We start from the raw sequence: 27606 nt of genomic DNA, 5'->3' as shown, positions 1-27606 counted from the left end.
TACTGTTTTCTTTTTTGACCGAAGATCCAGATTCGTTCCTTAAGTCAGCTCGCCTTCAGCGCCTGCCTTCTTCTTCATCAGAAATGGGCAGCCAGGATGTCTCACCACTTCGGGAGACCAGTAAGGACCCATTCTCTGGGGACTGCAGCTGTCGCCAGGATGGTCTTACTGTGATCATCACTGCCTGCCTAACGTTTGCTACAGGAGTCACGGTGGCCTTAATCATGCAAATCTACTTTGGGGATCCCCAGGTAAGAAGAGGTATTGGATTGTTTTTTCCTTTGAGAAGATGATCATGTTGAGGTAAGAAGAACCTGTCTTTCCTATATAACAATGACTTCTAGTATTATATGAAAAAATAACCATGTGCTTTGCAAGCAATGGTACAGCGAAAGCCTAAATTAGGCTTTGCTGTACTGAGATGATGTAGTGAGGCTGCTGATCTGAGGCTGCTGTATTTACTAAGATTCACTGTTTAGTGATTCAAGGAAGGATGTCCTTGAAATCTGCTTATGGAATTTTCTTTCTTCCTTGTTATAGCTGGTGGTGAGCTATATAAGCTTTGGCACCAGTAAAACTACATGGTCATCCAATTTCTGGCTGAATTTGGGCTGCTGTGTTTCATATTTCTTTCTCTGTCTTCTCCTCTGCTTTGCCTGTAATTTTTTTTTTTTTTTTAGTTTTATTGCTTTGTACCTTGATTTGGGATTATTTTATAATGAAAAGTGGGGAATAAATGTGATGCATAAATAAGATGTACACAAGTACTTATGCAAGTTACTATTTTCAGAAGTAGTATTTTGTGCTGTGAATTAATCATTAACAAGGGATATCTGAATGGACTTTTAAATCAAGGCGATCTCTTGCATACAGGAGTCTTACTGTCCTTGTGCTGGTTCCTCATCATAGAACATTCAGTGTAACTTGCCAATTCTAATAAAATATTTATGGGGTTCCCTTGCAATATATTTTTCCTGACATTAAACACACATCCTACTTTCTTCTACTTCATGGCTGGAGATATGTGACTTCTTCACTAAATTAAGCAGATCTGGACTTGGCCAGTGCCTGAATGAGAGATCACCATAAGACCCCAAGTTCTCTGACATTAATTCCATGACTAATGCAAAGCAAGATATAAATGTTCTAAATAAATAGTTTCTAGGAAAGCTGAGATCCAGAATGAAGTCTTTTTATAAGAGATCCCACCACAGATATTGTAATAGAAAAATAAGACACTGATAACATGCATGAAGGCATTTTTATAAAAGATTTTAACACCAATATATAAATTAGGGCTACCATACAGTATCTGGGATGCAACATTTCAGACCAACACTAGGTAGCTGCAAAGAGTTAGATCTTTCTCTATCTCTTTGCTGTCATGTAATGGTCATCTAGATAGTCATAGCAGCCCTGATATCGTAGAATTAAAATAGGGCTCTAATTCTGGAGAGAACCTATCCATGAGGTCGCTAAGAGTTGATACTGACTTGATGGCACTCAATCAAATCAATAAGATAAGTTCTAGATCAATGTTGTCCAAACTTGGCCACTTTAAGATGAGTGGACTTCAACTCCCAGAATTCCCCAGCCAGCCATGCCAGGAATTCTGGGAGTTGAAGTCCACTCAACTTAAAGTGGCCAAGTTTGGACAACACTGTTCTAGATAGTGGCTGACCACTCTACACTTGAAACTGTACAACTATAGGTAGTCCCTGGGTTAAGAATGCTCAGTTTACAGACATCCCATAGTTAAGAATAGAGCCTATTGTAGCAAAATTAATTAGTTAAATGTACAATGATTCAAGTTAAATACACAATGGTTTGAGTTCATTACACAATACTACTTATACAGTATTATACAATAATACTGTTCTGGCTTACATACAAATTTGACTTAAGGACAGACCTTGGGAACAGAATTTGTTCATTTAACGACAGTCTGGAGTTACAACAGTCTTGGGAAAAGTGCTTTACAACCCCCATGGTCATATGATCACGATTTGCGACCTTTTTTATGATGGTAATTAAGCGAATCACTGCAGTCATTAAGCGAATCATATGGTTGTTAAGCGAATTCCAGCAAAAAAACATCCATTCGGGAAGCTGGATTCACTTAAGGACCATGGGATTCGCTTACTGACCATCATAAAAGAGGTCGTAAAATCAGTTCCAATTCACTTAATAACCAAATCACTTAGCAACCTAAATTCCAATCCCTATTGTGGTTGGATAGCGAGGACTACCTGTACAACAATTGCTGTGCAAGCTGACATCTACCTTTACATAAACCACAATTGCCAGATATGTCCTAAATGTACTGTCATGGAGACACCTGATGATCGACTGGATAAATCTAAGGTTTAGGATGGTGGGGTCTTTCTGATGATTCAGTCAATTGCATCTGTAGCTATTGTCTCACCATGTGGTTTCTCACAGATATTCCATCAGGGTGCTGTAGTCACTGATGCTGCTCGCTGCACTGCACTGGGGATTGAGGTACTGAACAAGCAAGGCTCCTCAGTGGATGCAGCCATTGCCTCCGCCTTATGCTCAGGAATTATCAACCCTCACACAGCCGGCATTGGCGGGTAGGTGCCCAACAGGATCTCTTTCATTGATTTGTTGCCATCTTACAAAGAGAAGCCTTCATCCAAAAACAGGTTTCTATTTTCATTTGGGAGTGAATTTTGGTGACCAATGCGGGAGTATGCTTTTGTAACAATTGATGTGAGTATCAATCCTGTTTATTCCCACATGAAATATATTGTTCTGAAATGGTGAAAATCATGTGAGATTCTCAGCCATTTTCTGAATGGCAATCCTATATTTTAATGTCTATTGCTCAAGCAGCAGACTTTTAGGCTGAAAGACACTGAAAAGTTTTTTGAGGTTGAGTCCAGAGTGGATTTTGCCACAAGGCATTGTGGAGAAATCTTATACCCCCAAAATGTTATCTGCTAGTTTTTTTATACTGAACAATTTAGAGTCTTATCTAGGAAAGTTATCTAGTGAGTTTGGTCCAGTTTGGGCAAATCAGTGGCAATTTTTTTCCTAAGATTTCCATCTGGCTGGAGATAGAGCCCACCCAGATTTGTTGCACAGCCAGTCCTCAAATTTTAGATGATCATTGCTCCAATGTCTTGGCATAGCCCAGGGTGCCCTCATCCTCACTGCTGTTGTGGCAGCCATCATGGTGCCAGGGATGTCCACAAGGAATGGTAAAGTTAAGATGGTGGCCGTGGATGGTGTGTTTGAAACTCTGCCTGTTTTTATCTGCAATACATATTGCCTAGAGCTGTTACTCTCCATCAGTAATCAGGCTGTTTGTTTTAGGTAGGTATTATGCAAGAGAGATTTCAAGGTCTCAATGACTGGAACACCAGGAAGCTCTAGGGCATGCAATTACATAAACAGTGTAATCTGATAATGACCCATCAGCTGGGATTTGAGAGAACTTTTGTTGAAACTGGAAACTCTAGTTTGGTATACACCTAATTTAATCAAAATTCATGAATAGAGAAATAAAAACAGCCCACAAAGATAAGGCCAATTTAAACTTCCTTTTCATACAGGCTGGATCTAATAACTTAGAGTTGCTCTATTTTAAGTGGTGATTAAAGTATGTGGTGAATAGTAGCCATGGTTTAAAAAGAGAAGCCTATATTAGGCCTATTTTTTTTTTTTACCCTAAGGTCTTACCTATATAACACATACATGAGAAGCAGCAGAGTCTCTTAAAGGAAATATATCAACATAGGGTTCAAAAAAGTTATTTTTACATTGCATCTGTTATCTTTAAAGCATTCTATGACTCTTTCTTATTAATATCCTGTACATTTTTTTTTATCCATTTTGGAGCAGAGGTAAGTGCTTTCAGTTTAATCTTTTCAGAATAGACTCATACAGCTCTGATATAGAAGAAATAGAAAGCTAGCTTACAATAGATTGTCCTATTATACATCTACCCAGAATTGTTTACTCTAATATTGTTTCTTGAGTGTTTCAGCAATGCGAGTCTTACCATTGGGTAAGATGAAGCAGCTGCTTTGAGCATCAAACCAAGACAGATGTCAAACTGGGGCCAAGTGCCACCCACTGCTCTCCCAACCCACTACCTGAGCTGTCTTTTCATTGTGTTTAAAATGCACCTGTCTCCCATGTATCATTATGAGGGGGTCCTCAGTTCAACATATTGCCCACAGCCACTGCAGCTGTTTCACAATGCATCAATTTGAGAACTCCTTCAGAATGACATTGGTTAGGCAGCCGGCAGCAGAATGACTGGGGCTGTCATTGCCTCCAAGAAAAGGATGTGCAGAAGGTACCAGCCTTGGGGTGGCTATTGTAAGGAGTAGATTCTTTGTACTGGAGTTCATCCTGAGAAGAAGACATCCTATGGCTGACAAAGTATTCTTAATGTAAATTTTACTGACTTACGGTTCCACTGTTGCAGTGGAGGGGTAATGCTGGTTCATGACATCAGGAAGAATGAAAGCCAGGTTGTTGATTTCCGAGAGACAGCCCCCTTCAACATCCAAGAAGAGGGATTTAGCAAGTTTTGGGAAACTAAGGTGGGTGATTACCTTTATTATTTAAGGGCTGGGTAGTAGTTGGTTGGTAAAGGTCTCCATTCATCTCTTGTCATTTCCTGTTCTCTTCACTGAATTAATAAAAGTGCTATAAACAAAGGTTTATTTTCCAGTTCTGATAGAGACTCTCTTGATATTGCTGGTATTTTTAACAACATTCCCTTTTTTTATGGCCCATTGGGGCTCACTCCTGTTTAAAGAATTTGCATCTCCGCTGTACATTATCTTCTTGCTTCTTATTTGAGTTTTTAAAAATTTAATATTATTTATTTGTTTAATCAGTTTGTAAAGCCACCCTGAGTTATTGTTGAATGGATGGCTCTACAAATTGATTAAAGAAATTAAAAGAATAAACAGTTTTTTAAAATGAATTAAAAGTTAGATTCCACTTAAAGCACTGTTTGTAAAGCTCTTGACTCTTTCCTTATGTTCTTCTTTTTTATCTAGCCGGGTCTCCTGGTAGGTGTTCCAGGCATGATCAAAGGACTCCATGAAGCACATCAGTCTTATGGGAGGTAAAGAACATTTGTCATGTAGGTGCACTCCATTGTTCAGCACCAACTGGAAGATGAAGTATGCGTTGAATAACAATATGCCAGAACTGAAGCAAAGTAGTGATAGGAAATGAAGGCAGAAATCACAACTTCTAAGACCTCTGCCAAGAGCTACACTTCCAAAGATAGCTCAGAATGTAAAAATTAAATTTAATGAAGTTAATTAAAGAGAGTTAATATGATTTAATAACGTTCTATCACATTAAATGAAGTTTCCTAACAACTTTTGGAGGTGTTCTGAAGGCTGCATCTGAGGGCCTGAGGGTCACACATACCCTTGGAGCCTCCCACTGTGTACCCCCACTGTAGTAGAAAACTGACTGGTCCCTGATACAAGGGATTCTGTCCATCAAATTACAGTTTTTCTAGAGATATGGCTGATCCCATTTCCTTGTGCAGTTTAGCACAGCAAACATGTCTGTCCCATTCACATTTGATTTTACAGACATGTCACTTTTGTTTTTCTTCTTTCTGTTCATTTCCCTTGAAAATGCAAAGCTCAGACAATATGTACAAGGAATAATTTTATTAACTGTATTTGACAAATAATTTAAATTTAACCAACTCAGTTTTATTTCTTGCCCTGGCTATTTCTGATCTGCAAGTAGCAGCTCCTCCTCCTCCTCCTCCTCCAGTATTAGTATTAATTGTTTTAGTGTAGGACCAAGCATGCCCTTCAAAGAACAAGTGTGAACTTGGCCAAAAATTTTGCACCCCATTGTAGTTACCATCCTTTGTTTACATTTTTGTCCCAGTCAGTGGTTAGTTGTGTATATCATCTTCAGAACAGCAGAAGGACAAACAAAATCAACTTGGCTTCTACATAAAATGGGATTCAAAAAATCTGCCTAAAATTACTTGGTAACATTTTCATTATGGTTTATATCACTAATGAGCTGAAGTCTGTCAAGTCAAGCCATTATTTCTGTTTTGTCAGGCTGCCATGGAGACAGTTGTTGGGCCTTGTTGCAGACATAGCTCAAGATGGATTCAATGTCACACATGATTTAGGTGAGTGCTTTCGCAGAATAAGAGGTGTGGTGAGGCTAGACTATATGTACAAGATGTGTTACATTTTTTGATGCTGGCCAGTGTAGTATTTCTCCAATTTTCTTGGAGGCTGAGAGTGAAAATCTAAACATGTATCCTTAAATTTGTCATTGCTATTATTAATACTTACTTCCTCCAATTATATTTAGGATTATGAGAACCAGTGTGGTGTAGTGGTTAAACAGTTGGACTAGGAATGGGGAGACTCAGATGCTAGTCCTCCTTTAGGCAAGGAAACTGGTTGGGTGATTTGGGCCAGTCATTCAATAATAATAACAGCAACAACAATAATTACATTATTACAAGCACATGGCATCTCCGTGGCACACAAACCAACTAAAGCCCTTCAAAACATCTTAAACCAAAAGACCCAGTAGCCCAAGAAGAAAAAACAGGAGTCATCTACAACATACAGTGTAAGGAGTGTAACAACCACTATGTAGGACAGACAGGCAGAAGGCTTGCAGAGCGCATCCATGAACACCAACTAGCAGTCAGAAGACATGATGAAAACTCCTTAATCTCACAACACACGGACAGACTTAACCATAATTTCAACTGGGAAACTGCCAGCATCTTAGACCAAGCTTAATCCAAAAATGTGAGGGAATTCTTGGAAGCCTGGTATTCAGACAAGGCAGCCATCAACAGGCACACAGAGATAAACAACATCTACACACTATTCAAAAGAGACAATAAAAAGGAAACAAAAGACTAGAACATCTCCTCACCAGCAATCATCACCCAGATAAGCAGAGATTAACACCAAAATTATTACCAGACATACAATCAAGCAGTAAACAATACCCTAATCAAGGAACTATCAGAGAAAAAACAACACACACACACACACACACACACTGGCAGGGCAAGCTACTGTATATAAACAGAGAGCAAACCCCATTCCATTCTAGCACTGAAGATGTTACCTAGCCGGGTAATGAAACATTTGCAAGAAAACAGCCAAGCTCAGAGAACCCCAAGGACTCCACAACTTCTAATATAATCAAAATTCTTACTTTTTCTGATATTCACATGTACCTTCATGCACATATACACACATAGTTTTTGGGGCTTAATGCTTATAATGTCCATGTTATGAATAGCATACATGAAACACTTTACAATAACTGGATTGAGGGACCAAAGGGGTGGCAAAGGACATGATTTTATTTATTTTATTTAATAGAAAGTTTAGGCCACCCAACAATTCTGGTCAGCTTACAATCAAAAAGAGAAAAAAACACACACACACAAAACAAAACAAAAATCAGTGGTCCAAACACAAACATAAAAACCATCCACCAGGTGCTCAACCATCACCCTGCTCCAAAGCCAGGGGGAATAGTCGAGTCTTTAATAACCTCCTGATCATCATCAGAGTGGAAGCCATGTGGATCTCTGGGAGGATAACATTCCAGAGAGTAGGCACTGTGACAGCAAAGGCAACTTCCTGGGTCCTGCTAGATGACACTGCTTAATCAATGGGACCCAAAGCACACCCACTCTACCCAATCTCACTACACAGATAAGAACAACTCAAGACAGGCAATCCTTCAAATAATCAGGCCCTATGCTATGAAGGGAAGGTTGGAGACCAGACAAAAATTGTTCAGGATCATTGGGTCCACTGATGGCTTCTTGAGAACAGAGGGATCCATTGTCTCCTTCAAGGCCAAAGGGATGACCCTCTCCCTCAAAGAAGCAGATATTACTGCATGGATCCAACCATAGGTCACCTCCCGGGCAGGCTTGACCAACCAGGAGGAAACTAGATATAAACAAAAGGTCACAGTCCAGAAGATCCTGTCCACTTCCTCAGCAGTCACAGGTGCAGACTCACTCAAGATAGCTAAGTCTGAAGCAAGCTAAGACTCTGCTTCAGACACCACCACTGGTCAGTTGGAGTCCAACTCTGAATGAATCTGAGCAACTTTATCTGCCAGGTAGCAAGAATAATCCTCACAATGGCCCAGTAGATGTTCCTGTGGCCTGTTCCTCCCCAGTAGGGAATGAATTACTTTAAACAGGGCTACCAGGTGGCTATCAGCAGATGCAGTAAGGGCAGAGAAATAACAATGTTTTGTCACCTTTATCACCACAATGTGACCTCAAATATGGGTTCTTACTTGTGTTCAGTCAGACTTGCTCCTTGTCTTCCTCCAACGGTGCAGTAGTGTGATGGAATGGTGTTATGAAGGCCACGCTCAGGGAGATAAGTGTTTCCTTAGCCCTCAACAGGAGCGTGGGAAGTTTAAGAAGATGAGACTGGCACCACCCTAAGGAATTCAGGGTATTGTGGCTTGCTGGCTTGGGAACTTAGGTTCAGTCTGGAGAGATTTCTGTATTGAGGTGAAGCTAATAAATGCAACAGAACTGTACTGCACTGTCTCATGGAGTTCTTTGGGCCGAACCTGACAAGTAGGTATCTCTTCTGGCACTTCATCTCCCAGGCCTTCTAGAAGAATCAAGTCACAGCCTGGGATCAGCACTCAAGTTGTGGATGAGGGCAGATTTATTATAAACTAACCTGACATTGAAAAGCCACAGCTGGAATCCTGGGCCACCAAGGATCTGGTAACCCGGTATCAAGAAAGAACCCTGAGGGCTGGATATTGGGATTGCTCTCAAATAGCAGTCCCAATGTCACCAAGTGTGGCCCACCCTCAGGTTCTCACCAAACCTCCCTCTGCCTGTCTTGGTGTCAATGGCTCTGCTTGCCTTTCATTCTCTCCCCAGTTCCCTTCCACTCCTTATTCCTTCTCCCAGGCTGAGGTATCCATCTGTCATACCTGTCACATTCATCCACCCAATCACACCCCTTCAAATATCCAAGCCCCCCACTGTAATACCAAAACTCCACCAGTAGGCTGCACTTGCCTTCAAGTGTTTAAACAGCCCATGAGAGGCCTGGATCCTGGGGCAGGTCCCCAAAGCATCTCTGTCACACCACAGACCTCCCCCCTTCTCCATAGTCAGAGAAAGATAAAAATGGGCCGTGAGCAAAGACTCCAATCCCTGACTCCAGAAGGGAAAACATAGACACTCACCCATAGCACAGAGGGCAATTTCTGGCACCAGTGAGGACTTCAAGTCCACAGAAGTCTTCTCCCAGCTTGGTACTGCCCCCACCAAATCAGAAGTCTCCAGCTTCTCTTCAGGGCACCTCTTGCAGCCTCTCCTTCTGGAAAAAAGTATCCTGGGGTGAAATCAACTGACCTGGCCAAATGTCCAGACCTGGCACCAAGGGGATGGCAGAGAGTCCTTCAAGCTTGTGCTAGGTTTCAGCTGGAACCACACCCCACAAAGCCAGCAGCCCCACCACAACCAGCCACAGAAGAGACTTGAGGGATTAGAATAGAAAGCTCCTTCTTTTTGAAAGCAGGAGTACACAAGAGTGACAATGTTGGGTACATTCAGTGTATACAGACTACAAATGCCTTTGGGAAAGCACTTTTCCTCAATTTCTAAGTTGATTTGGAAAGCTTTTATAACTCAGCATTTACTCTTTTGCTATTCTTTCTGTCATTTGTAGCAATGGCTATCAAAGAAATGAAGGAATACTACAATCATTCAGAGAAATTCAGAGAAATCTTCTTTCCTGATGGGCAACCTTTGTTGCCAGGAATGTTTGTGAGAAGACCAGATCTGGCAGTTCTTTTAGATTTGATTGGGTCAAGAGGAGTCTCAGCTTTTTACAGTGGAAATGTGACACAGGAAATTATTTCAGAGGTGAGTCATTCATTGTTCTTGTGTACATATATGTGTATGCCTGGGTATATGTATGAGTGAAGGATATTCTTGTTGTTAGCTGCCCTGAGCGTGCTTTATGGAAAAGTTGGGTGCAAATAAATGAAATGCATAAAATGAATAATTACAGAGGATTCTGATTCTTATTTCAATTTAAGTAATCTGGAACAATGAGTTTCAGGGTGTCACCTGGCCAGATTGGTTATCCTAGAATTATTCTGAGGTTTCTCTAGTATACCAAAAATTGTGTAATGATGAGAAAGATCTCCAGAAGCCAGTTTGTCAGCCACTCTCAATCCCCTCTTACAGTGCATAGCTAGAGGGGAATATTTGTTGTGTTCTAGGACGCACTCATTAGACAGGCCCAACAAGTCTAGGTAGTAATCAATATGGACAATGTGACCTATGCAAAATTAGGTTTTCTCTTCCTTCTCTTTCTCCTTCCCTATTTGTAAAACATGCATGTTATAATATGTTTACAAATAAAATGATATTGCTTGATCAGTTTGGAAAACCCAAATCATATTGTTTTGCAATTGCTTAGCCATTTTAAAAGTTATTTTAAACTAGGACAATGCACTGCTAGCCTGTTACATGAAGCTTCACCACTATGATCCCCTGACTAGGTCCTTAAATCTGGAGGTACCTTGTCTGAAGAAGACTTTAGCAACTATACTGTGTTGGTGGAAAATCCAGTCCATACAATATATCAAGGTAAAAAGCCTCCTCTATCACCTATCCTGGTATTTCTTATATCCTTTAAATTTTCGTTTTTAAAATGAGTTTAGGAAGTAGAGCTTCTTTTTAGAACTAACAGAAACCTTGGCTGCATTTGTTTATATATTGGTGCAGTGCCCCCAGAACAGAATGAAAACTAAGACTCATTCCTCCAGGTTTCATAAACCTGACAAGAGAAATAATAACGTATACCCAAACTCTACCTGGGAGACTGCAACAGACTTTGAAGTTTTTTGGCCCTTGTGTGAACCCATTTATTGGTGGCATAGAAGTATGCCATTGGTATAAGCTAAAGTTACAGGTTTCTATGCAGGTGTATTATTGAATAACACCATGTCATACTAACAGAAGATAGTTTTCTTTTTGAAGGACTGTCTAGGGTCTGTTTTTCTTCTGAAGGTTAATCAGAAGACAATGCTCTGTTTGTTTGAGGTCAGGGAACTTGTTATTCCTGCTGAAGTCACAAGCTGCTTTCAAAACACTTGCTTCAAAACAGTTTTCCCAAAACAGAGGGATTTGAACTACAGTTTGAAAAAAAACCAACAAGATTAAGCTTGTAATGTTTCCTTACATAGGAATGAATCTTGCCAACTCAGTGAGATTTTCTTCTGAGTGGATTGTTCTAGAACTCCACTGGGAAGCTGCCCTTGGTTTCACAATATTAGTCTAACCCAGTTTTTCTGTGTCTTTCTCCTTCTTTCACTTTAATAGGACATCTTGTTCTCAGTCCACCACCTCCACATACAGGTCCTGCTCTGATCACAGCTCTAAACATCCTTGAGGGTTTTAATATTACCAGTCAAGTAGGCAGGGAAATTATTCTGCATTGGATAACAGAGGTAAGACCTGCTTAGCAAAATTGCTTGGGTTTGAAGATATTGTCATAGGACCTTGTTCCTTCATTGCATTATATATACTATACTTTACTATACCGTTCCATGTTATTTTCTTCCTTTATAAAGAATTTAATGAGGTAAATGAAAAATGGCCGCCAGTAAGGTACTTGAAGTGGTTATTTGCAACTGTCTGCTCTTGAAATTGGAGTCATAGTTTTCACACAGTTTAAAAGCCAACTGGTTAAAATTTATTTCAAATAAACTTCCATATAAATGTCTCCAATAAAATTACATGCATAGTTGAAGTAAGTATCTAGAAAATGCATTCTAATATATTTAACCTGCAGAAACAGTGGCCAGTGATTTCTAATGACAGGATTTGTGGCTTATGAACATTTGACGAGCTATGGGTTCCTGAACCCTGATTAATTCCCGTCTTGAAAATGTTCATCCATTTTAAAACTGGGATAATAATTCATAATGTTAACAGAAACTATTTACAAAAAACAGGCTTTGCATCAAAACATTATAACCTGCAATAAGCTGATATAAACTGCAAGAGTTTTTGAAGAGAAAATGCATGAATTAGTGTTCTTTGCTATCTCCTGATTATCAGAAAACAAGACAGTCCTTTCACATGTATTAGCTAAAAGCACCTCCTTGTGGCATATCTCTTGTACTGTAACTGGAATCTAGTAACTCCATCTTCTCTATGGCTTAAAAGGAAAAAAAAAACTACTTCTTTCAGTCATCTATGTTGCCACGTGTTATAGTCTCTGACATATAATTTGAAATTTGGCCAGTAAAAAACACAGGGAATGTTTCTGCAACAATTATGGTCGGGCTCGGTTGATTTTCTATATCGTGCCTAGAGAATACCTATTTTTATAACAGCCTATGTAATATAAATAAATATGATACATTTTACATATGTCTGATGTTGGCAACTGCATTTTTAAAAAGAATTAATAGACTTAAATATGATATTAAAAGTAGTAAAATTCAGGAACTGGAGGTGAACATTCTGATAAAAGAAATTCAAATGAAGGAATCACTGTGAAATTGACCAATTTGGATGTAGTACTAACTTTGATTCTGGAGCCTTGGACCACATATGAGAGAGTGGTTTTCTCTTCCATTTTATACTCTGAACTAGCATGGTAATACCATTATCAACAGTCACTGATTTAGTATGGAACAAGCATTTCTTCGATTTTAAGTCAAAGTTAAGTATAACTGTTTTCACCATACCCAATAATGTTCACAGTACTGTAACCTAAGTTTTTATAGCCAGTACAACATATATTCATAGATCATGAATGCTCACATCACAATAGATGTGACATGTGGTTCTCAAGGATTGCCAGGCTCTTTCTGTGGTTGTTGAAACAGACTAACACAGTTGCTAACATCTTTATGAGCTGACTTCTAGAAATGCTATGAATAAATACATTTTAGAAAATGTAATGATGTGTATATTTCTGTGATAGGTAATAAAAAAAGTTATGTGTTAAGTATCAAATTGGATCTCAGATTAAACCATCTTTGAATTCTCCTTTAAAAAGAATGACTTCAGTAATATGGATCACAATCTGGAGTGGGAGCAGAGGGTTAAATGTGACTTGCCTCCAAAACTTTTTTTTTTTTTTAATACTAATAGCAGATATTGTTAGGAGAGCCAGTGTGGTGTATTGGTTAAGGCATCATCTAGTTCAACCTTAGGCACAAAGCCAACTGGGTGACCTTGGGCCAGTCATTCTCTCTCAGCCCTAGGAAGCAGGCAATGGCAAACCACTTCTGAAATCTTGCCAAGAAAACTCCAGGGACTCGTCCAGGCAGTCACCAGGAGTCAACAGTGACCGGAAGGCACCCCCCCCCCAAAAAAGTTAAAGAAGTATGTCAAAGTGGAAACACTGAAGAGGAAAGAGGTTTAAAACTTCCTCTCCATCCCATAATATAAATTAATTATATTGTGTGCCAACCATTAATTTTTAACAGAGAACCGAAAAGTCTTAACTGTGGCATTAAAAATGCAGGACTGGCCTGTGTCGCAGTCTGAGGGAAAGGCAACATAGTGCCCTCCCCTCACATCCCACATATGAAAGACCATTGGATTAGTGGCTGAGTCTTCTTTTAACACTACCAGTGGGACTGCAACTTCCACCATACTGAAGAATAACAGGCTACCTGAAGAGCAGAGACCAGCCACATAGTGCATACACTTGTTTCCAATCCTGCTCTGCCACTTCAATCACTGGTGGTGAACTTGTAAGAAAAGCCATTAAGAAGAGCAAGGCAGCTGTCTCAAAGAATAGAAGCCATTCCTTCAGCTTTTGTAGCGGGGATGAGAGAAACCATTGTCTTCTTCAGGCAGCATAAACATCCTGGACCTGCCTTGCAGCTCTGTCCCTGGAGAAAGAGAGATTTCAAAGGCCATCTTCATATGCTATTTATTTTTTTCTTTTCTATCTTATGTAGACCTTAAAAGTTGTATTGGCATTAGCTAGCAGTTTGGGAGATCCTTTCTATGATGCTTCCATTTCTGATAGTGTGGAAGATATGATGAGGTAAGTCTCAATTTCTGATTATCATTCTTCATACTGATATAATTTTTTTGTCTTTATGTTAAATGCAGAAAAGGAATAAGAAAGAGTAAGTCAAAACAATTAAGGCATGAGATGAGAAAAAGAAATAAAACAAGTCTCAGCCAACACAATTCACTATACCTCCCCAATCTTTTTATCTTTGCAAACTATTCTTGTTTTCACCATGTCTATCTATTGGTTCATATGTTGCATTTGTGTTTTAAACTTCTCACATCTCTCTTTTTAAGGATCTCATCTGCTCTATCTAACCATAAGTTTCTCAGCCTTCTTATTCATCTAAACCAGTCATGTCAAACCTTTTGGGCTTGGTGGGTCAAAAATTCAGAAAATGCCTAACTTGACTCTCTTGGCATGCCACCCCACCAAAAAATGAAAGAGAAACAATTATTTACATATTCATTTACCTTAAAAAATACAGTCAATCATGTATAGTGCTATCTATTATATAAAGAAATGTCAAATAATTACAAAAATGAAATATGAGTAAAACAAACTCAGTTCCTTTGGTAACTCAAACAGGGAGAATAGTTGTCAGGTGTTGGTGAACACTGGTCACACAAAACATTGTGGTGTGTCACCTTTGACACGTGTGTCATAGATTCACCATCACTATTTAAACCATTCACTCTTCTTTTATAGATTTGTTTTGTGACTCATCCATTCTCTCTGTGTGATATCATACCACCCCAACGTACTTCTTACTTCAACTTATTTCTGGTCATTTATTTTTGTATTCAATCCACATTCATTAAAGCTTGGTCCTATTTCTTCCTGTTTTACCACGAACATTTCTTAAGTACCCCAGCCCCACTGTATCCAACATTATTTTTGTTTCTCCCAATATATGCAACTCCCACTTCCATAAATAATCTGGGCAGAAGCACATTCTTATTCACAGCCATCTGAGTTAGTTCAATAATTATTCATACCTTGCTACAGAGCATACTGCATATGACCTTTTACCAGCATTTCTTTTATCCATCAAGATTGATGTCAGCCCTTTGAGGTAGGCTAGGTCAGGGAACAAACTCCCCAAGTTTGACTGGAACTATACTTCATTGATATAGACTTGACTAGGCAGTAACAGAAACTTGACTAGGCAGGTGCCTCGAATAGCTGTTTAACCACTTGTCAAGTTGCCCAGCTATCAAGCCACAGGCACCAAAGCGTCCCATACCTGCCACTTTTCAGTTGGGCTACTGACTGAACATGGGTCTAGCACTCTTCTGAAAGAGCCTTAATCCTGTTTTTCATACAGGTCCAGCACTCTTTCAAACAAGCGCTAAACCAGTTTATGCAAGGAACCCACATAAGATCTGATAAGTGCTTCAGAAAGTCCCTGTTAGACATTATGAGGACAGATGCCTCTGAAGAAGCCAAATGTCTGGTCTTTCTTGGAACCAAAGCCAACGTGGCAAACAGTGCCCAGAGACTGGAGGGGACATACCTGCAGCAACTTAAGCTAATAGGAGCTGGGCTGATCCCAACCTCTGAATGCACCATAAACCACAGTATTGATGGTATATGCTAGATTATATCCATAGCAAACACTGTGTTGAGAGAAGAGGGAAAATGTTATCTTAAAACAGCAACAGCTAAATATGAGTTTAAGATACCTCAGTTGTGTGCTGGGGTTGAGACAAAGTCAATTTCATGAAGACATTGTATAAAAATGCTTCCTGGGTCATGTTTATGTAGAGATTAGGAGGATATGAGGAAGAAGCCTGACTTTTAGGTACTGGTTTATTAACAAACTTCTTGATTGCTTGGCTTCTGATTAAAAACTTAAATTAGACACAGGAAGACAATTATAGACCTCTGGAGGCTGATTATAAACAGCCAAGGTGAAGTTCCTCTAATGATGTTCCTGTTTGCAGGCCAAACGTGTTTTTAGAATGCAGGCTTTTACAGTCTAAACTGATATGGCTGCTGAGATGCATTTTGAGTGCTATTGCTTATTGTTTCTATATTTTTATTTATTTGTAATTTCATTTTTTAAAACATTCTGTCCCTTGTTTGACCAGATGTCTATACATTCAGTGAGCAAAAGTAAAGACAAATAATCATTTCTCCCTGATTTTTCTTCTCTTTGCAGCAAATCTAAAGCAAATTTCCTGCATCAGCAGATTGAGTCCCAAGCTTTCCCCTCTGATCTTCACATTCCACATTTCTCTATTGAAAGTGGTCCCTCTGCTAGCCAAGTCCTTGTCATGGGACCTGATGATTACATTGTTGCTGTTGTAAGGTAAAAAGACACTTGTGGGACAAAATGTTCCTAATTTCATATGTCACAGATGAGGTCTGAACTACTGACATCCAACTAGGAAAAGAATCTGGGGTTGTGATGGTGGCACTGACAATATCTGGCAGCTGTGAAAAAGAGTACTTCCATTTTATGGATTGAAACTAAAATTGCCACTATGATAATCTCCTCATAACAGTCTGTGATGGGGCAAGATCCTCTGCTGTTCTGCTTAAATTAAAAGTAAAATCTCATACAAGCTGAGCTCAACTTTAGGTCTCTGCAAAGATACATTCATGTAGTTTTCTTGGAAAAAATATAAAAAGCCAGATGTGGTTTTCTGACTTCCCAGTCTAGACAACAGCTCTGGAAGTCTTTTATCCAAACACCAACCAAACCCATCCCTGCTTTAGCTTCTAAGCACAGACAAGATCAGCCAGTAGAGACAGAATTGTATTTTCCTCATTTCAGAAGTATTATACAGCAGTAGAGTGGGATAAGATACAGAAAAAACATAACTAAAACATTTCATGCACTTTAAATACACTACTTCCAGTACTTAGAAATGTTGCACTGATTTGATTTTGAAATTAACCTAGAGAATCTGGTCACAGAAAGTCTAAGAATAAAATGAAGAAGTTATTAGAACTTTTGATTAAAAATTAAAGAAAATACTTAATAAAGACTTATAAGAGAATGCACAGGGCAAAGAAAGTTGAGAGAGAACAGATACTTATTATCCCTAATATTGGAATACAAATTCTTCCTGGGATACTGACTGTCGGGTGATTCAGGATGAACCAAAGAAAGTGCTACTTCTGGCAATGTATAATTCATGTATGGAGTCTGGTACCCCAAGATGGATCAAACTACATAGTGTATTAAAGACTGAGTATGCAGAACTGAACTCAGGTGTGAGCTGGCAGAACTCTTTGTATGATTCCTTTATTCTGGACAGGCTAAAAATGATTTATGCAGCTGTACAATACTGGGCAGCTGATTGACTTGGAAGACTTGAATTCCGACCCAGCTGTCTTTGTGTTTTTCTTCAGTTCCTTGAATCGACCATTTGGAAGTGGAATAATGACTTCTTCAGGAATCCTTCTAAACAGCCAGATGTTGGATTTTTCTTGGATGAATGAAACAGAGGACCATTCCTCTTCCAGCTTGGTAATAAATTATGAAATTATTCTGGGACAAAAAGATTGAAAGCAGAAATAATTGTATATCAGTATGTTGAAATATAAGTATTCCCAAGATAATTGAAATTTAGCAATCTTCTATTATGTTTAAAACCATAAACTACTTATATTTTTAAATAATCATTGGTTTGCATCCACTACAATAAATTGAACTTGATTTGATAAAGATACTGGTGAAATGTAGATTTTAGAATATTTCTTGTGGCAAATACAGATATCTTACATTTATTGCTTTCAACAGATCTATTTAAATTTATATAATCTATAACCAGAAGAAATAGATTAAATATAATCTGTTTAATCTATTCCTTCTGGTTAGAGACAAATCTAGCTTGATTTTTTCCAAACATTGTCCCTGTGGATTTGCTGTTTTCCTTGCACTGATATAGTTATATAGGTTTTTTTTAAGTAGTATTTGAAAGATAATTCTTGAAAGAAGATCTAAATGTCAGAAGAACGCATGCTTAATCTTCTATATGTCTGTCCACACAAATGTATATGTAAATAAGTTTTAACCAGGATTATTTTCATTCAGAGTCCTTATTTATTTATTTATTTATTAAATCAATTTATATAGCCACCCATCTCACCATAGGAGACTGGGCAGCATGCAACAAAGCTAAAAACAGTAAAATACATTAAAAATATATATACTGTACTGTATAGTTGAAACTGAGCACTAGACAAGTTTGAATATACTCCACAGAAGCCACACCAGTTAGTTAATAAAAGAGTCAAGAACTTTCTAAACAAAAGCAGAAGAGGAAATTCCTGAGTCTATCTAGATACAGTTCGGATTACTGCCACCTTAGGATAAAATTATATGATAACACAATTTATTTACTCCATTCATTCTAAAACCAGGGATTGGGTAGCTGTGCATCCCCCTGCAGATGTTGCTACTACTGCAGCTTCCTGCCATCTGTAGGGCGATGCTAGTTTATCCTCCCTGGAGTGGCCATTCCATTTGTGTAATTTCTTACCCTCTGTTCTGATTTGTGGATGTTTCAAATGTATACCTTATGTGTTTTTTTAACCATGGTTTTAAATGTGAATTATACTGTTAATTATTCTTGCTAGTGGTTTTCAGTACTTTTTAACTAGCAAACCAAGAGATGCTAGAAATTGTGCTTCACCAATATCTGGAGGGTCAGATCTTCCCCATCCTCATTTAAGTGACATTCCTCCCTTAATATAAATTTCTTATCTGAAGTAGCTTAAGAAAAAGACAGTTTTGAGCAAAACCCCTACTTTGGAAAGCTCTTTCATTCTAGAACCTCCTCCGTTTTATGGTGGTATTATTTAATATTTGTAAAAGGCCCTAGCTTTCTTGCAATGAGGTCATCAGAGAAATGTGATGGGAAGATGCCTGAAGTGCCTTATGAATGGCAGATAACTTGTTCATCCCTTTTATCTAGTCCTTAAAAATCGTACTTGCACAAATTGCACATAAGGAAACTGAACCCTAAAGAGCAAAGGAAGCTCCTAGTGATATATTTAACAGTGTTTGGGGAAAAAATCTTTTTCCTGCAGAGGAATTTTATTCAGCCAGGAAAAAGGCCATTATCTTTCTTACTACCCACTATTGTTCGGCCATCAGAAGGGATGTGTGGGACTTACCTCTGCCTGGGAGCCAGTGGTGGAGATAAAGCTTTAAGCAGCATCATGCAGGTAAGTTCTGGACTTGGGATTAATAATCTCATTATGGGAGTAGAGACCACTGCTTTGTCCAGGCAGTGATTCCCATGTGTTGAAGGGCAGGTCTGTGAAGTGCACAGATCACACAACGGATTTGTGCATGCACAAGGATCTCCATGCAAAGGTCACTATCCGCATGTAGAAATCAGGTTGGTCTGGTGGGGGCTTGCTGCTTGCCCAGCCTTTCAACAGCTAAATAAGAGTCAAGATAAAATTAAAAAATAATTAAAAAATAATTCATATTTGGTTTCATTTCTTTCTGACAGATTTTAATAAATGTTTTAGCATATAACAAAAATCTAAGTGAGAGTCTATCACTTGGGCGGCTTCACCCTCAGCTACAATCAAATATTCTAGAAGTTGACAGTAAGTATGAACTTCTACTAGGTTTTTTTTAATATGCCCACACAAAACAATTTTTCTAAGGCATCTAAAACTACCCTGTAGCTTTTCTTTGCTAGACATGGTTTATTAAACTTTGTAGTCTGCAAAGTTTATATAGCAAACTTTCTATACTTGATGTATAGAAAGAGGGGATACTCTTTTATGATAGACTACATTAGAGGTTGAAGTTGAAAAGCTAAGCAGGGATGGACTTGGTCAGTACTAGGATGAGAGATCACTACCAGGGCTTTAGGCTAGACTAGGAAGTCCAAAAAACCTCCCAGAAGAAGGGAATGACAAACCATTTCTGTCTTGCTGCCAAGAAAATGTGATGGACTTTTTCCTGAAGTTGCTAGGAATTGAGGTTTTATATTGGAGAAATAAAAGGGCAATTGTGTGGGCATTTTTTTTCACATTCACAACCTTATTTTTAAAAAACGAGAGTGGGCAACATTTTTCTTCCAGGATCTACATTTCTATGTTTTTCCCCCCAGGCATCAGTACATGGGGAAGGTTTAAAGCTTTGGCTATGTTAGCTGTTTTGCCTGTTTACAGATGCATTCAGCATCTACTCAGATCTCTCTGGTCAGGTGGCCTACAGTGACAAAGGGTGGTTGCCCCATGACAGTGCTTCGGCTGAGGAGCCATCCTTGATTTAAGCAAAGGAAGGCAACTTTCTCAAGCAGAAGGATTAATGGTAAAGTGCTGGAAAGGACATAGCTGTATGCGCCACCATCATAAGACTGCCCTGCATTTTTGTTAGCATGACTGGCGTTTGCAAGTGTGGCAGAAGAAATTGGCCCATTACCCATGTTAAAGTGAGGGCACTTCTGTACTAGCACTGCTTTTATTCTCTAATCTCCCTAAAGCATTTTGAAACTGACCCCAAATCCAGTGGCTTCAAAATTTTGAGAACATTAATCTGCTCCAACTGGCCAATCAGACCGCGCATAACAAAACAAAGCATTCAGTTGAATGCCTGGCCCTGAGCAACTGCCAGTGCCAGAGCTACAAAATTCCCCTCACCTGCACCCCACATAATAAGAAGGGGGTGTTTTGTTAACATTCCCTTTTTACATTTGATTGTTCATGAAACAGAATGGTTGCTGTTTGGGGTTGCTGCAAAAACTGTTAGCACGAATTCTGGAACTAGGAGGCCAAGACATGAGTTCCTATTGGTGAGAAAACAGCCCACCCACAAATTCAACATTTCAGATGGAAAGCTGTCCTCTAGCCAGTCTAAGATACACCACAGTGAATTGGAAATGATTTGACTTGGCTACCAAACATGGAGAACGGCGTGAGATCTCATATATCCAGAGCTGATTTTAGACTGGTGTAGCGCCCCATTGTGGAAGTGCCTCCAAAATAAGTTGCCAACTCACTTGGTTTCTATATGCAAAATGGGAAAAGGCTATCATTTTGTTATTTACCTGAGACAACAAAATGTTTCAAGCCAACCCTGGAGAGGGCATCATTGCTCTAATGAAAATAACTTTTTCAAACCTTTCTCATTAGGTGAGTTTCCAGAGGAAGATATCAGCTATTTTACAACCAGGGGTGAACATGTAAATAAAGTTGAGGTCCTCTCTATAGTTCATGGAGCCAGAAGAACAAACAATTTCATAATTGGTGTGAAAGACCCAAGAAGCGTGGATGCAGCAGGAGCAACAATATTATAGCAACTCTCCGATGAGTTTGTTAAAAAAAAAAAAAGGCTTTTTTTTCAAAATACATTATGCATGTTTCCAAACAGTTCCTTTATCATTCCCCATAATGTGGAACAAGTGGTGTTTTTATGGGTTTCTACATTGCTAAATAGACCTCTCTGCAATTCTGTACTAAAACAATGAAGCAATGAAGCTTGATCAAGGTACAGCACAGCCATTAGAATTTTTGTTCATTATGATTTTGAGTTATAAAAATCTCAGGCATTGTTATAATAGGAGCACAGGGAATAAGTTTAATTTTAATAGCTAGTCCAACTATTTGGTGCACCACAGTGAGATAATTCTAAATTGAGCACAGGGAATATTTAAGAAACAAACAACTGGATACTGAAAATGTACCATTTTGACAGTGTCAGTGTAAGATTCACTGTTCAAGGAATACTTCTATTTTCACCCAAGTTCTTAATACAAAACCCAACAACCCAAACACAGTTCCATGAGTTTGAATTTGCATGGAAAATACATACCTAGGGAAGATGCCTATTGGCTGATATTGATAGCGATTCATAAATTCCCTCATGTTCAATCTCTGGAACGGTTTTGCAGTTTGTAAGAATGTTTTATTGGTGGTTTTCCTTCCATGGATAAACACATACTAAAATAAAGATGTGTGTGCTTTTTTTTCTTTTAAGGTAGATTGTCTGCCTAACTTCTTAGGGTAAATCAGGTTGCTTAATCCAGTATCTGACTTCCTGCTACGTACAGCTGATTTCAGGATAAGCTGGGTTTACACATACCATTCAAGTGTGCTTGTTAATTGTACTTCTCTGTTCACCAACAATGAAAGGAAATGGTACTTTGACAGTGCAGAGTGCCTTCATGTCAGTATCTTGAGGATCAAGCAGAAAAAGTTTTGTGATAACATATTTATCTCTGGTGCTTTAGTGATCTCCCTCCTTTCTCAGTTAGTATACATGAATGGAAAATAAGATGGCTGAGGATTCTCAAATCTTCCCTGTGAGTCAAGTGATTTGTACCAGCCTACATGTTTAATTGTAACTGCTGTTACTCATATCTTAAGTAATATTAACTTTTATCATCCTCTTTTTGTCTCTCTGCCCTAAGGAGAGAAGGCAGTTTCCCATAATCCTCTTGGTGGTATCAACTCAATGGTACATTGCTGGTGACTTCAACAAATTGAAGGTGTCATTTCAAGTGTTTTGACACAATATGTAATGTCATTCAATTCTGGATCTGAGTTATGAATTAAGCTATTTCTATCCTGGAGAAAATCAGACCTTGTTGGTCTCTACTGTTGCTCTCTGGATTGTTTTCATCTCTAGTGAAATAGTTTTGTGTGCAGAAAGAACTCATGCAGATCTTGCACTGAATAGTTTAATTGTAGCCTTGTGGTTAGTCTGCTTCTCAGTAGCCCTACAGGTCCATTTCAGCGTGTTTTGTATTTATTGGGCACTACCAAAAAGAAGCCCAAAATAGCAGCAAAAAGGCTGTCCCTTCCCATTTAAATGCTATGATTTTGCACTGTAATCTTCAAATCATTCTCATTAAAAAAAAAAAAAAAACTGCTGGCAATCTTTGAGGAACAAACAGTACTATAGAGAGGAAGATTGAAGTTCATCTGAAACCATAATTACTGTCTCATCTTATTCCCATTTCTTAAATTGAAGGGATGGTTAATAAAACTAAGACAAGATTTTGCATGTAATATATGATGAAACAAACAAAAAATTAAGACTTATTAAGTTGCCATATTTTAAGGCTCAATTATAAATATATTATTTTTCCTATTCTTTACTTCTATTTATATGCAATGTTTATAAATTGCCCCAATCTGAAGGCTGTGGGTGGCAGAAAGGTAAGAAAGTCACTTAGCAAGGTGCAATTTTACATGATTTGCAGCTGACATCTTGCCAAGCATATCTCACTTTCTTAATTCAGTTCTAACAAAATAATCCTCCTCCTGATAATGTCCACCAGATTAATTCTTGCAAAACTTTTTATTTATCGGAATCATTAACAACATTGCTTAAAGATACTAAGAGAAATACAATTTCAGTATTTCAGTATTACTGATGTTTAAAAAAAATCAAACAAACTACAGAACACACACAGAAAAGCAAGAAGCTGAAAATATTAAATAAAATTAGTAAGAATAGAGTTCATGCATAACACTGAAGGCCCCTATCCAGAATGGAAAAGCCATTCATCTCTGAAGCGATGCTATTGGTTCAGCAAGGCTACATCAAGATTTTTCCAAGGCACGGAGATAATAATATATTTATATATATATTCCACAATTGCCTTCAAATCAGTTTTCACTGGGCTCAGTTGTGAATCATTAGAACAGTCGCTTGTTAAAACTAAAGGTAGTTCACTAAACAGACTGTTTCCTTCACATTGATGCTGCTGCTCTCAATTTATTTTGGGAAAATTTTAAAATATGTAAACTATTTCTGTTTAGGTGGTGTTTAGTACATATGAACATTTCTCTTCATGAAAAAAGACACTTCATGAAATGCACAGCAGAAGGAATTTAAGCCACGGAAGTAGACCCTGTCCCCACATACTTAGTACAAAATATAGGAATTACTTCACTGAAAGTAAATAGTTAAAACCCCTGCTTTATGTAGGCCACAGTTATGTTAGCAGTTCCTATCCACATGCAAGTCTATGCTTATCTTCAATTGAAAATGGAAAGTTTAGGGAAATCGACAGTAGATGTGATTCTATTTCCACATGTTCACTGAATGTGTGAAGAGCTATTCTGAAGACAAAAGGAAATTCATTTTACTCAATCACAGTAACAAAACAGAAAAAAAAAATCAACACCCCTAATTTCATTGCACTGAGTACCTAAACATCTGTTATTTCATTTGGGAACATTCTTTGATTATCGTAATTGCATTATAATTATCACTGTCATAATTATCAATGGGAACTTTAATTACTACCTTTCTATAGAGAAAAACAAGCCATTCTCTTTGGAATAACAGAGGTGAGAGCAAAATTTGGCTATCATATGTGATACTATGGGACCCAGGACCCATCATCAGGAGTTCTAGAGCAAGCTGCAGTGCATCTTTGAACATGGGATACACTGAAATAGATTTTACACATATTTTACTAGTTTCTTAACAAACTGGAGAAAGCAACAGACACAGTGCTTGTTCTTATGTATATAGAAGTAGTGTTGAAAAGAATGAGGAATATCTATGAACTTGGGGATAGACAAATTAATGGCAGTTGATACTAGTTCAGACAATGCAACCTATCTTCAGAATCAAAGGCAACAGGTTCTCAATTCTATTTGTTAGGGAGCAACAATGAAAGAGCTCTTGCCCTTATGTCATGCTTTTGAGTTTTCTCAATGAATCTGTTGGCCACCATGCAGTCTGGAATATTGGATGAGATAGGCCTTAGCCTGTTCCAACAAGGCACATTTTATTTTCCTCAAAATAATTTTATTACAGATTATAATTGTAATAGCAAAAACTAATACAAACTAAAAGAAAGAAAAAAAGAATAGAAAGAGTAAAAAAATGCAAAGGAAAAGAAAAAATACATAGTAGGAAAAGAAAAGTAAGAATATAATAAAAGAGAAGAAATATATAAAGAAGTGACTTCCAACTTTCATCACAAGTATAAACAATGTTGTAGCTTTTCACCTCTTCTTAATTTACAACCAATGATCACTTCATCCCGTGTCCCATCTCTTATCTATAAGCAAATCCATAAAGTGTTATCATTTCAGTCCTGGTGTCAGCAAAAGCCTATTAAGGATTGCCAGAAATAACAACAACATATCTATTTTAACCTTGATCAAATAAACCAACTTTATATTCTTTCCTTTTACTTCTAACAATCTTAATTTTTAGTCCATTTAAGTAATGTTATAGAACTTGATTTCTTTTCATTTCTTTTTTGCCCCTTCTCACAAGATTCATCCAAGCTTTAACAAATCTCTTTTGTAAATCCAACATGTAAGAATTATCCAGATTACTGTTTTGGTTTATTATTTGTAATTCCTTTTTTATTTTTAGAGCCTCAACTGATTTATTTTGTATGTCCAATGAGACATCTTTTTCCATGTCATTCTTGTAGCCTGTCATTTGTAGATCCACTTTCAGTGTCAACTCTGTCTTGTCAGATAAAACTTGTTCTTCTTCTGCCATTTCTTCCAAAACGTCTTTTGGACACAGTCTATCCATAGAAGCAAACATCGCTATTGTCATTGTTAACATTAACTTCTGATTCCATTTTTCTAAAGTATCCTTCAGTATTTCCAATGTTATAATACTTTGTGTCATTCTGTAGCTGTTAATCAGGTTTATGTATTCTTCTCCTTTAATTAAAATCTTTAATTTCCTCTAGTGTCTAATTTTTAAAAATACTTATCTCCATTATGTCTTAGAAAAAAATCAAAACAAGTCCACTTTCCCATGGGAAGGATTCTGTATAATTAATTCCAAAATCTTATTTCAAATTTATCTGGACCCTTAATCTGTTTATAACTTTCTAAAATCAAAGTCTTAATTAGCTTTTTGCTGCTTACTTCATTTTTTTAAAGTTCTTAAGCTTGTAGTTCAATTTTTCATTTGTTAAGGATTGAAGGCAGACTCACCTGGTGTTTTCAGACCTGTTGGTCCAAAGATCTCTAATAGCTGAAAAGTAATTAGCAATCAATTTCTGAATGTGATTAGAAAAGAAACTATGTGAACTTAGTGTCCTTTTAAAGGGGCCAACCGTGGTTTGAGCAAGATGGCTCCCTCATTTCCTGGTGCTCAAAACCCACCAGAGGTCACTGTCTTGTGGTCTCCTCATGAGGAGCAACTGTCTGGAGCACTTATGAACTATCTCCCATCCTCTCTTTGTCCGGAGAGATTTGAAGAGCCAGTCTACCCATTAGTTTTTCGTTCCTTGCCGTGGTCTTCAGTCTGCCATTTCTTCCACTGGAGCTTTTATTATGGTCATAGACTGGCATATGCACATAAAATCCCTCAAAATTCAGAAATACAACAGTAGTAAAGGATCCAGGAGGCAACAAAAATGATCAACTTAGTCAAGTAAATAAACATTTGAGTGTTTGTGTGAAGTTTCAGGTAGAAGCCTTCAATGGATAAAGGATGTGACAAGCTTTGCCCAGAACCTATCTCTGTGAATCAAGTCAAAAGCTGTCTTTAAATCAATAAAAGCAACATATTAAGTACCTCTTTGACATTAAGCATATTTTTTTTACTAGATAATGTAGTGTAGATCACCTGGACTTGAATCTAGTTTGCTCCTGAGCCCAAACTTTGTATTGGATCAACCAGTCAGTCAGTTTCCAATAGAGATGCCTGTTGGTACAACTGAGAATACTTAGAAGGATAATTGGACTGAAATTAGTTGGAGAGTTTCTAGTTCATTTCTTAAATATTGGAACTGTGATAGATAGATCCTCAGGGATCTGGAGAGAATGGTCAAGGGAGGTGAATCAAGAGGTGGTTAAAGAAGCCCATCAGTCAGAAGTAGTTTTCAAAAACTCAGCCAGAATTAAGTCTCCTCCATCAGCCTTGCTGTTTTTCAATTGTGGAAGGAGTTTGTGGATCTTAGTAGGGGCCACAAGTGGCCACTCTGGAGTATGAGCTGAGGACAGCTTGAATGAAATTGAATCACTTACATCAAAATAGCACATGATGATGTTCAGCCCAATTCTCAAGTAGAATTATCTAACTGGCCCAGCAGAATCTTTTACGAAATAATGAACTGTCAAATGCTAAAAAGTTAAATAGTTTTTATCAGCAGCATGGTCTCCTGTCATTTTGAGGTAGAAAACATAAATCCCAAGATGTATGCTTTAGATAAATGCCCTCCCTCTCTGCAAGCTATTCTCCCCAATCCCAAGAAAACAACGATATTCTAGTTTCTGTCATATTGTGTCCTTCATATTCTTTCTTGCTTTCCCTCAAACATTAAATGAGGCCTCCAGAAACCAAAATGTTGCCCACCTCTTATTAACAGCAAACAATCAGCGAACATCATGAACTTTAGATTGATTACTAGGATTAGATGATGACAGTTTTTTTTTTTAATTGCCATACAGGATAAGTATTATTTGCCCAAACATGCACAGTACTGTAGCCATGTGTTTAGTTAAAACACCTTCTGACATTTAGTCATGGGCTGACAGTCCTAAGTATTTTCGAACTCTCTCTGGAACTAGACGATTTAATAAGCAATTTGCAAAATAATAAGCACATAGCAATTATTACCAATGGTTG

The 27606-nt window shown here is 38.0% G+C and overlaps 1 protein-coding gene across 1 annotated transcript in view; it reads left to right on the top strand.

Annotated features, from left to right (window-relative positions):
* GGT7 (gamma-glutamyltransferase 7) overlaps positions 1–25221 on the top strand; it is a 36065-nt gene extending 10844 nt beyond the window's left edge. The window contains exons 2-15 of the mRNA XM_007430614.4: positions 25–251; positions 2443–2594; positions 4460–4577; positions 5043–5110; positions 6087–6160; positions 9735–9931; positions 10576–10663; positions 11399–11526; positions 14002–14090; positions 16225–16374; positions 17424–17541; positions 19107–19244; positions 19538–19637; positions 21174–25221. Of these exons, the coding sequence (XP_007430676.2) occupies positions 25–251; positions 2443–2594; positions 4460–4577; positions 5043–5110; positions 6087–6160; positions 9735–9931; positions 10576–10663; positions 11399–11526; positions 14002–14090; positions 16225–16374; positions 17424–17541; positions 19107–19244; positions 19538–19637; positions 21174–21337 (1811 nt within the window). The 3' untranslated portion in view covers positions 21338–25221. The remainder of the gene's footprint in view (positions 1–24; positions 252–2442; positions 2595–4459; positions 4578–5042; positions 5111–6086; positions 6161–9734; positions 9932–10575; positions 10664–11398; positions 11527–14001; positions 14091–16224; positions 16375–17423; positions 17542–19106; positions 19245–19537; positions 19638–21173) is intronic.
* The last annotated feature ends 2385 nt before the right edge of the window (positions 25222–27606 follow it).

This window comes from Python bivittatus, unplaced genomic scaffold, assembly GCF_059951505.1.
Source record: "Python bivittatus isolate LINGU-HERP-01145 unplaced genomic scaffold, Pbiv_v1 ctg000700_np1212, whole genome shotgun sequence".
Lineage (NCBI taxonomy): Eukaryota > Metazoa > Chordata > Lepidosauria > Squamata > Pythonidae > Python > Python bivittatus.
This window is presented reverse-complemented; position numbering and strand designations above follow the sequence as displayed.